Source organism: Prosopis cineraria, unplaced genomic scaffold (genome assembly GCF_029017545.1).
Source record: "Prosopis cineraria cultivar Desert tree isolate PC_DT_omini unplaced genomic scaffold, ASM2901754v1 PC3, whole genome shotgun sequence".
Taxonomy (NCBI): Eukaryota; Viridiplantae; Streptophyta; class Magnoliopsida; order Fabales; family Fabaceae; genus Prosopis; species Prosopis cineraria.
In genome coordinates, this window is record NW_026555334.1 from 47,343,693 (window position 1) to 47,354,362 (window position 10,670).

The 10,670-nt window shown below is 35.2% G+C and overlaps 3 protein-coding genes across 4 annotated transcripts; 1 reads left to right on the top strand and 2 right to left on the bottom strand.

Moving 5' to 3' along the window:
* Positions 1-1,652: 1,652 nt before the first annotated feature.
* Positions 1,653-2,947, bottom strand: LOC129306860 (DNA damage-repair/toleration protein DRT102). The gene has a single exon (XM_054947630.1). The coding sequence runs from the start codon at positions 2,786-2,788 to the stop codon at positions 1,853-1,855; it is 936 nt and encodes a 311-aa protein (XP_054803605.1). The 5' UTR covers positions 2,789-2,947; the 3' UTR covers positions 1,653-1,852.
* A 1,453-nt stretch (positions 2,948-4,400) lies between these two features.
* LOC129306861 (uncharacterized) lies at positions 4,401-6,488 on the top strand. Of its 2 annotated transcripts, none has more exons than XM_054947632.1 (8): positions 4,401-4,642; positions 4,715-4,869; positions 4,953-5,050; positions 5,195-5,260; positions 5,397-5,479; positions 5,737-5,783; positions 5,903-5,981; positions 6,102-6,488. In XM_054947632.1, the coding sequence occupies exons 1-8, from the start codon at positions 4,472-4,474 to the stop codon at positions 6,120-6,122; spliced, it is 720 nt and encodes a 239-aa protein (XP_054803607.1). In that variant the 5' UTR covers positions 4,401-4,471; the 3' UTR covers positions 6,123-6,488. The 2 variants fall into 2 exon arrangements, with proteins under 2 accessions (XP_054803607.1, XP_054803606.1); XM_054947631.1 differs by having other exon boundaries at positions 4,410-4,642; positions 6,106-6,412.
* A 1,837-nt stretch (positions 6,489-8,325) lies between these two features.
* On the bottom strand, positions 8,326-9,719 carry LOC129306712 (uncharacterized). Its single transcript, XM_054947430.1, has one exon. It carries the CDS (start codon positions 9,648-9,650, stop codon positions 8,667-8,669), a length of 984 nt encoding a protein of 327 aa, XP_054803405.1. The 5' UTR covers positions 9,651-9,719; the 3' UTR covers positions 8,326-8,666.
* Positions 9,720-10,670: the final 951 nt, after the last annotated feature.

The following is a 10,670-nucleotide window of genomic DNA, read 5'->3' on the forward strand; positions in this document are numbered from 1 at the left end:
CTGTATGTCTTAATTGACTTTTGAATCAAATTATTTAAATAAATTTTAGTTTGTCCAATTAACTTTTAAAAAAAGACATTCAAACATAAATTATGTTACAGTTACATATTTTTTTTTAACATTAATTTACTAATCTCAATTAAATTTTAACTTTATTTGCTAATTTTTTTAATTCAAACACAAGTGTTTGTTTGGCTAACTCCTCAACTGAGGTTTGGGTGTTCCCAATCTCAGTTTAGACGTGAAACGCTCATTTAAAACATTATGTTTGGGTGGAAAAGAATTCAGAAGAGTTTTGACGAAGCTAAAATTCCCGGCTTTTGGAGCTAAAGCGCGTTGAGCTGCCTTTTCTCTCTCCCCCCTCTTTATACATACATACATACATATATATATTATCACCTTTGACATTTGCCCTTCATGCATGTACAGTATAATTGGATTGGCTCGCTGTATCTTCGTAAACAGTCATGCGTGGATTTAATTCTTTTCGAGCTCAATATCTACTTTCATATTTCATCATGTCTGTCTATTTAGTTACTTGTTTGATTTAATGATGTAAGATTATTAATCATAATATTAAAATAAATATATTATTCATTTAGTAATTATCATAGACAAATGTTTTTATCTTATTTTTAAAAGCATTTAAATGATGATAATACAAAATATATTTATTTTAATATTTTAATTAGCTAACCCAGACCATATAAGTTGGCCCATACGAGTTAAGTTGGATTTAATTTGTTTTTATATGAGTTAAAAAATTTCAATCCAACCCAACCTAATTCTTGAGAGGTAGCAATTTAAATAGGTTAATCAGCTGATTCATTTAATTTTATGTTTCAATTAATTTTTTATAAATTTTTTAAAAATATACCTAAATGAAAATGATAATAAATTTTAATATGATATCCTTTTATGTCGTAATTCATTATAGATACACCAAAATGTTAATATATAACATTCATATAAAATATATAAATTAAGCTAGCCTATCTATTTATCAAAATTTATTAATCAAAACACTCTTCCAATTTTTTTTATAATTTTAAATAATTGAGTTAAACAAACCAACCTTAATTTATTAAAATTAGTCCATATAATTCATGAGTTATTTAATCTAAATAAAAAAAAACTCATTTTAATTGGGTCCATTTTTTCAACACAATCTATCCCATTTGATCGATTATTCTTCAACTCAATTTAACCTATATAACTGATTATTTTGGCCAATTTATATAACCTGTATTATAGTTTCGATTCTATTATCAACCTTATTAAAAAAATAATTTTTATTTATTTATCAATGTACTTTAAATTTGTAATCTACCTTTTTTAAATTGTCATTTTAAACTTTGAAGTTTAATTTTTTCTAAATATCAAATTAATCATACAAACATATATAAAAAAATTCATATTCATTTTTATCATTATTTATTTCAAATAACTTTTAAATTAAATTATCTAAATAAATTTTAATTTATTTAATTAATTTTGCGAAAACATATATAAATATAAATTATGTTACAATTACAAACTTTTCTCTTAATCATATTTTATTAATCTCAGTTGATTCACACTTCACTTACGAATTTTTTAAACTGGTTGGAACGGAACTAACTCTGGGTATTTGTGTTGGGGGGAGGCAACGATGAAACAAACTTCATTATTTCGGAGAAGAAAACACACAGAAAACAAGTAATCAACGATAACACCTCGCAAGATCATCATGAATGCCCGGTTCATAGTGTCTGACAGCCTTCAAAGAAAATGCCATAATATCAGCTACACTTCTTGGTGCTTGTCGGCAAAATCTTCGGACTCAAAGCATAATCAAAAGCCACGACTTGTATTAGAATTCTGGGTGCTTATCGACTATCTCCTTGTCAATGGCGTTTCTGGCGGTGTCAAGATCCTCGTCAAAGAACATATCCCAGTGGCCATCCCACTTGATGAAAAATTCAGTGTCCTCGTAGTATTTCACTCTATGCACATCCCCAGGTGGGGTGAACAAGTAATCCCCAACCGTCAAATCGTACCTCTCCTTCTTACTCAAATTCCAGACGCTTTTCTTGCCCTGGATCACCGCCAAATCGTGACCAAATGTGTGGTGATGCGCTGGCTCCACGCTCCCCGCCTTGAACCTCACGAACGCCGATGTGGGGGTTTCTCTCAGAATCTTCATCGACCCGCCTGGAATTATATCAATCGGATTCAGTTCTCGGTTCTTCACCAAACAACAAACCGCGCAGGTATCCACCACAGGAGATCTCTCCCCAATTTTGGGCATCTCCACCAGCGAATTATCGAGGAACGATTGAATTTCATCGGGCCACGGCTTGTTGTCAGATGCAGGGCATGGGGATTTGAAAGGGGCATTGAGCCAGGTATCCAGAATTTCAATGGCCGATTCAGGGGAGGTGGACAGGCCGGAGACGGCGAGGACATTGGAATTGTTGATGGAGCGGGCATTGCGGGCTTCAGAGGGGTTGAGGCAAGTCGCGGCGAAGACGCCCGGGAATTTGTTGGCGAAGATTGAGACGCCGAAGCCGGTGCCACAAGCAACAAGTCCCCGAGTCTCAGGGGATGACGAAGATGACAAAGACTCGGAAACTCGGCGACCGACCTCGGCTGCGATCGAGTAGTAAGAGGAAGTGCCGAGATCTTCGACGTCAATGTTTAGGGATCGCAAATGGGTGACTAAAGCGTCTTTGAGAGAACAGCCAAAGGAGTCGGCGCCCGTGATAATCTTGATAGGGCGAGTGGCGGCGGCGTTGAAGTCTGCCATGGCGATGACGACGGTGGCGGCTCGCCGGTGATACTAAAAGGGATTGCCGGGTTAGAGATCAATGGACGAGTGACTCGCTCCCAGTCCTCACTCCTCCCGGCAGATGCTGATAAGAACTAGAAACGAGGTGATGAGGCATCTAGAAACAAGTGAGTGACGAACCTGGTCTATACATCTGGGACTAATTGATTGATTAAGAAAAGAGGAAATGACAATAAAATTCAGGTTATTATGGGCAAAGATAATTATATAATTCTGATTCACTTGCAACATATTTTAACTGAAACTTAGAAAACAAAAATTATTAACTTTATTTAAAAATTTAATAAGTTTTTAATTTTATTTTTATTAAATATATATTTTAATAATATATTTTTCTTTCTAATGTTTAATGGGGATAAAAAAACTTATAATAAAAATTTATTTATGTAATTTATAAATAGAACAAAAAAATCTTCTATATCTTATAAATGAGATTACATGAGTATACCAAGGAATGCAATAAACTTAATTACTACTGCATTATAGATCGCCCATCTTATCACGTCTAATCATTCATGAATCCAGTGTTGTTAAGTTTAGAATTTAAAAAGTAAAAATATTCATAATTACTATTTGAACACCATAAGGATTCATTAAATTTCTTTAGTAAATATATATAATTGTTATAAATATTATAATACATGAATGTTCATAAATTCTCTCAACTCTTAACCTTTTATATTTTACACCACATAAACTCTCTAATGCATGATTTTAGTTTTTTTTTTTTTACAAGCTTACTACTCACAAACTCAAAAGTTATATATTGTATATGGATATAAATTAATTTTTCTATTCAATTTATTGTAACTATTGAATAAGATTAGAGTTTATAAATAGAAGCAATGTATCATACATACGAGATAGATATATGTATGAATATTACTTCTCCTTTCTTTATAATTCTCTCTCGTCTTGTTTTTTTCCCCACCTTTTTCACTTATATTCTTCTTATTCTCATAAGAGTAATACTATTATTAGTGATGTTTATTAATTAAAAATCATAAATAGAAGCCCACCTCAATTTTTTCCCACCAACAACAGGGCCTTGATGTCTTTAAATTTTCTTTTGCTATCAAATTATTTGCATTGCTATTCGTTTTATGACAAAACAGCTGACCTTATTCTAAACATGCGATTCTTGCCTTCATTAAATTTTTTATGTTATATACAAATAATTTAAAAATAACTCAGCATTTCATCTTGCATTTCAATTTTACCCAAGATCCAGGTTTACTAAGACAATTTGCATATCAAGTTTTTTATTTTATTTTATTTACCACCACTTGGATGTAAGGATTTTTTCTTTTTAGCGTAACTTAATCTTGATTTGTCTTGCACATTTTTTCAACTATGTTATTGTATTAAACAAAATAATAAAGTCTCAACATCATTTATTTTATTGAGGGGGCACAAAAAAAAACTAATTTTATTTAATAATTACAGTACATGTTTGAGTGGCCTTTACCAAGTATCTCCACCCTCAGGTCCCCACATATTTGATTTATGGATGATGTTTAATATGAGGGAGTGCTCATCAAGGCCCAAACCACAGCCACACAATATTCCGTTTTGTTGTTGTTGTTGTTGTGAGGGGTGCAGAATGAAAAATGATAAGACGCAGAGGTTTCTCATGAGAAAATGAGTTTACAAAAAAAAAAAAAAAAAAAAAAAGGAGCGGAAAGTAGGTTCACAAGTGTACAAGTTACAACACCCAAATCAGTGATCAATGAAACAGAAGCAGAAAGAAAGAGAGAAATGGCAGAAGTGTTATGGAGGGCTGGGCATCCTCTGACAAGCTTATACTCCCAGGTATCAAATCTTTGGTTATAAATTGATCCCTCCGCTGTTCGTTTCAGCTTTGATCTGATGCTTCATCTGCAGAGAATCCATGGTGTCAAATGCTGCTCCACCTCCACCACACGCCATAAGAGAACCGATTATGCCTCTCTCAACCCACAGACTCCTCCCTCGTTGAAAATAGCTGTAAGTGCAGTCACTGAGCTTTTGCGCCTTCTCTCTCCCTCCTCTTCAGCCAGGTGCTTTTAACTCCTTCACTATCCTTCTCATCCTTTTTATTCAATTTCTTCTTGCCTTGACTGATTTTCAGCATTTTGCTTAGCGTCACAGAGGAACAAGCGGATGAATCCCCAGCTTCAAGTGTGGATGATGTTCTCCTCATCATTCAATCTGATTACGTGAATGCTTATTTTGTTACAGGTTAACCCCACACTCTCCTTCTGCTTTATTTCATTTCAGTAGCAAGTGCGGTCACTGACTGAGCTTTTGGCCCCTAATAACTTACTGAAAATCCATTAGCAGACATGACTGATTTTGTTTTTACTTTTTCTCTCATGTAACTAGGGGATTTCACGCCTTCTATTTATGCTGAAGATTGTATCTTCGAAGATCCAACTATTAGCTTTCGGGGTAAGTGGCTAGAATCATGACTGGAGTTCCTCCGTTGTTATCAAATCTTCAAAACATCTGGCTAACTGAGGAAAAAATAAGCTTGAGAGTAGAAATTTGCCGAGTAACTAAAATGATGTGTGGTCATTCAATTCAGGAAGGGAGTTGTATGCGCGCAACTTGAAATTGCTTGTTCCTTTCTTTGACCGTGCATCAATTACACTGCAAAAAATCAGAAAGGTAGTTTTCCCATCTGAATTATTAAGCCAGTTGTAAAACCAGATGAAGATAACAGCCACTCCAGTTACTTTCACGTGCGGCCTGTCATTGAACTTGAAACTTTGACTGACCGGTTTTCGTCTTCTTTAATCTCTGCCTTTTTTTTCTAACGGAGAACAAATTGGCCTCCTGTCATTCACTGTTTATAATTCATTTTACTGTTAAAGAGGCATGCAGATCCGCTCTCAAGCTTCATTCATGATTTGAAATGGATGCAGGTCGTTGATTCTGACACGAATTTTGTTGTGGCAACCTGGAAACTAAGGTGCTGAAGCTGAGTTTTATCTTTTTAACATTAATGTTTGAGCACTTTTTAATTGCATTGCTTCAACTGAAGTTAGATGAAAATGAACCCTTGCCTTCGTCTTTGTTTGATATATGCAGGACTAACTTGAAGCTTCCTTGGAGACCTCTGATTTGTATTGATGGGAGCACTCTTTATGAATTGGACGGAAAATTCAGAGTAATTAGAATAAAATAATACAACCTCATCTTGCTGCCACATAAACCTAAACTGATTCTTTTTTAGCTTTTATATTGCATGCTAACTGGTGCCTGCAACCATTTTTTTTTTTTTTGGGAGACAGATTGTGAAGCATGTTGAGAGTTGGAATGTTTCTGCACTTGAAGCTATTGGTCAGATTTTCAGCTTCAACTCTGGAAATTCTGTTGGGTGAATAATTCTTATTGCATTCACATCGATTCTCTGGGTGCTGCATCCGATTTGAATGTGAATTGACAGATTGTATATACATCAACAAAATAATCAAATGGCTTGTAGTTCCTCACGAATTTGGGCAAGAAGCAGTGAACTTTGAATCTTTTGTTTTTTTTTGGGGGGCCAAAGTGAACTGTGAAGCTTTGGTGTTACATATTATGCTTATTTCAAACTCATTGTTTGAGTTGCGTCATTGGCTCTTAATTAGGTATAGAACTTTGTGAATAAAGTGCATTGAGTATTTGGGGAGAAGATCAACGAATGATACCTAAAAAAATTTAATATCTTATAAGGACCTCAACGGATCATATACTTATTAAAACATCAACTTTACTTATTAATTTGTTAACATTTAATTGTTAGGAATTCTTTTATGAAATGGCTTCCAAGATCGTTTATTGATATTTTTCTTTCAATTTATCTGGGTTGCTCTGATATTTAAAAAGGGAAAATTAATCTTTTTTTGTTTTAATAAAACAAGAGAACAATTTCATTCAGAAAGGAAGCCAAAATACAAGCAATGCACTACAAATAGCCAGAAAAAAGAAACAGAATATTAGAAAAACAAAACAGAACCTAAACCCAATAGCACATCAGTCATGCAATGGGTGGGTGAGCGAAAAAATTAACATCATCAGTGAGGCTGAAAGCTAATTTAGTTAAGTAATCAACCATCAAGTTTTCCTCTCAATAAATAAAGAAAAATTTAACATCCATGTTCCTACTCAAGAGTTTTGTAGTAGACTCAATAATATTTGCAAAAAATGATAACTATAATTGTCCCTTGTAATAGTTGTTATTGCGTTCACATAATCATTTACAACTTGATCCCTCAATTAAAATCCTATGTATAATATTTTCTAATTACTCCACTGGCCTTAACCATAATATCATATATTATCATGGTAAATAAGGATTAATCACCCTAGTCACCTTACCATAGCAAAAAAAATTAATTGTAATTAAGGAAAGCTAATTATAGTAGGAAAAAAAAAGAAGATCTGGGTTAAAGATCTATTATGGTTAATAAAATTAAACTTATAATTTGAAGATACAGAAAATAGTATTAGTCAGAGAAACCTGTCATGAAAAAAAAGGATTTAAGTTATTTAATAGCTACTAATATACTAAAAAAGGATTTAAACCCATTAGGATAAGGTATTATTAAGCAAATTTTTAAGATCCTAAGACTACAAATAGTTTAAAGCGTAACGAGGCAAGGCTCACTTTTTTTTTTTTTGTGAATATAACAAGGCCCACTTTAATCACAAAGCAGAGTTCTAAAAGCATTAGGAAGTATCCCATTAGCTAGGAAAAATAAAAATAAAAAGGTCAAAAATGTCATTTTTCATACCGTAGCAGCATCCAGCATGACCTTCTCTATGCTGTGTAATGTAAAGTCACTCTTATTAATTTACAACTAATTATGAAATCAAGTTAATCATCGAATTAATCTAAAAGGATTACAAGATTTTATAAAACTATATAACTATGATCTCAAGTTTTTTAAAAATATTTTTATTTTTTTTATTTTTCAAAACAATAGTTAGTTTTTATATTCTCTAAAACATTTTTTAAAACATGAAGATTAGAAAATTATTTTCAAAATAAATTTTTAAATAAACCTTAATTTTTTCATTAAGAAAAAAGAAAAGAAAAAAAAAAAGAATATGGGACCAAAGGCCATTTCTTTTTCTTGCCTGTTTTGCTTATTTTTGAATGAAAGAAAATGGAAAGAACATGGTGTAAGAGAAGGTGGGGGGGACCTATGGCCATTTGTAAAGGGGAAGAAGAGGCCAGCTTTCAATCAGGATGGCGTACATCACATAATAATTTGAAGGTGGACTGGCAGTGTTGCTCTGCTTTGAAGCATTCAATTTCAAGGTAAACGGTCTTCTGACCTTTGCGCTGTATCCTCATCATTGCTCAGCCATCTCCCAACCCCTCTAGAGGGCAATACAACGGGGACCGAAGGAAAAAACATTATTCAACACAACTTTATCAAAGGCGCGTTCCATCGTCATGGTCTCATCGCAACTTGTTCCATAATCGACCCTAACATGCGTTGGATTCTCATTACACAACCGAAAGATTGATTCCAAAACTACAACGCTAACCTGCGTTCTAGTCTTATATTTAAATTTTTATTTTAGGCCTTTGGATTCTCATTACACAAACAAAAGATTGATTCCATGTACATATTCTTGTTGAACAAATCAAATTGAAAATAAAATGGAAAAAATTATAATGGAGTGTTATGGCCGGAGAAAAGAAACTTGCAACATGATGAACGGAAAAAATTGCACTCCATAACACAGCCATTAGAATTTGAAAAGGCCTGCAAAGAATTGAGAAATCCTGAATTGAAATAACCAAGCCTTGCAATGAACTGTATAGCGCCGGCCAAACGGCTTGTTTCCTTTTCGGATTCTAGTCTCTGCTCCAAGCATACAGCAACAAAGAGAACCCACCATTGCTTCCGCACGACCTCGTCGATGAAGAGCACGAGCTCCTCCCTCCGTCGCTGCTTTCCTCCGTCCACTGTAACACGCTAGAGCTCGACAGCGACGCCGACAACGATGTCATCGTTGGCGCCGACGTTGGTCCCGACGACAAGCTCTTCCTCATTAACTTCTTCTCTGGACCCACCATTTCCGGCAGCACACCGCCGTCCCCTACTTGAAACACGAAAACACCGTGGCCGTTGCTATTGCTATTAACCCAGCTGAACACGTCCCAAAAGAACTCGACTTCAATTCCATCGATCATGATTCTCTCGTTCCCTCTGAATTTCCAGGACAGCCTTTTCACAACCAAGCTAGTTTGGCCATCCACTTTCACTTTGAGCACACCCTCATCGCATTCGATCTCTATTTCGTGTTTGGCCCCCAAGAATTGAGCTCGCGATTTGTAACTCCTGCTTCCGAAAACGTGTTCTCTCCTAGACAGCAGAACCGGTTCAGGGGGCTGGCGGGTTGTGACCAATCTGTTAGAACGCCTGGTCAAATCGTCGAAAAGATCACCGAGAAAGAATTCGAGTTTGCCATCGCTGACAATTGCCAAGTAGAAGCATGACTCCGGCTCAGCTGAGTTATGACTGTAACGTGCTCGAGAAAAGTCCCAGTAGAGCTTGATTTTCCGGACATGTTGGCGGGTTTGAGTGAGATGGATGGATTTTGATCCCGGTCGTGTTTTGAAGAGTGAAAGGGTTGAAGGGTTGAGAGAAATGGTGATGGAGAAGGTATCTGTAGAACATATGAGCAAGGAACGAGAGAGAAGTGTGCTGGACCAACTGAGGGTGAGATAGGTCGGTGAATTGCATGGTTGAATTTGGTATATACAGGTTACGAGGTTCTGAGGCACTTGAGAGATGCTTGATGGTGAGCCGGGTTGGCTGAAACAACCTTGGATCATGTTTTTTCTCAAATCATATGTGAGAGCAAGCTTTGCTTGATTTTGGTATAAATGAGTTTGATAAGTGCTTGCGGAATAACAATTCCAAGAAGCGGGATGTTGAATTTTGGCTTTTATATATACATATGAGCACGGAGTATTTATGTATTTTCTTTTTAGGTTTCAAAAGGACATACTTTATTAGATAAGATGTGGGCAAAAGTGAAGTGCTTTTGAAACTTTATAATGATGAAAACACAAGGCTTGTATCCACCACAATTATCAACTCCAGTTGCTATGCTTTTCCCATACAGTTCATTGGTTCCAATTTTCCTTCCTTAATTTGCGCCTTTGACGAGGCTCTGATGATGCCTTCTCTTTTATGCTAATGAGCTGGTTTGCATTGTTACTTTCCAAGTCATCACAATCAATGCTTGTGACTTCGTGATTTTCTAATAACATGCTCTAATGATAAAGAACTCTTTTTTTTTTCCCTCTTTTTTTTTGGTTCTCTAGGATAAGAGCTCCGAAAAGAAATAGAATCATATTAGAAAATAAAAAAGAAACCTGTTGGCATTACCCTGTTCAGGGAACCGATTCTCAAGCTGCTAAATTCTATTAGAAAATGTTGACAAACGGTTCAAGTGGACTAGCTAGCAGCCGGAGGCAAATTCAGAACAAAGAGTTAGACCTCTTTTTCAAAGTCCACAAATTTTGTCTACAAGTTTTTGTGCAATCCAGCATGACTTCGTATTTCTTTTGCCGCGTAATGAATTTCAATTGCATTTCAAAATTGAAAATGTTAATGGGTGGTCAATTGTTTAGTTGGTATGCGTGCTGTTGGAGGCAAAGTAGTATTCAAATCAAGGAGTGTAACCCACGTTTATACGTTCCCCATTTTCCACTTTGTTCGCGTTTTTTAATCCAAATTCACCAATCTGAAATTGGTAATTTTCATGTGATCAACAAGAAAAGTTTGAAATGAAGTGACATTCGTTGTGGAGAAAGTAGCTCAACAAAATGACTGATCACACAAACTGA

What these genes read in the sequence shown, in the direction of transcription:
- LOC129306860 (XM_054947630.1), bottom strand. Translation starts at nt 2,788, where the DNA reads ATGGCAGACTTCAACGCCGCCGCCACTCGCCCTATCAAGATTATCACG.
- LOC129306861 (XM_054947631.1), top strand. Translation starts at nt 4,472, where the DNA reads ATGAGTTTACAAAAAAAAAAAAAAAAAAAAAAAGGAGCGGAAAGTAGG. An exon ending in TGACAAGCTTATACTCCCAG is followed by an intron (nt 4,643 to 4,714) that starts GTATCAAATCTT and finishes CTTCATCTGCAG; the next exon opens with AGAATCCATGGTGTCAAATG. An exon ending in TCTCCCTCCTCTTCAGCCAG is followed by an intron (nt 4,870 to 4,952) that starts GTGCTTTTAACT and finishes CATTTTGCTTAG; the next exon opens with CGTCACAGAGGAACAAGCGG.
- LOC129306712 (XM_054947430.1), bottom strand. Translation starts at nt 9,650, where the DNA reads ATGATCCAAGGTTGTTTCAGCCAACCCGGCTCACCATCAAGCATCTCT.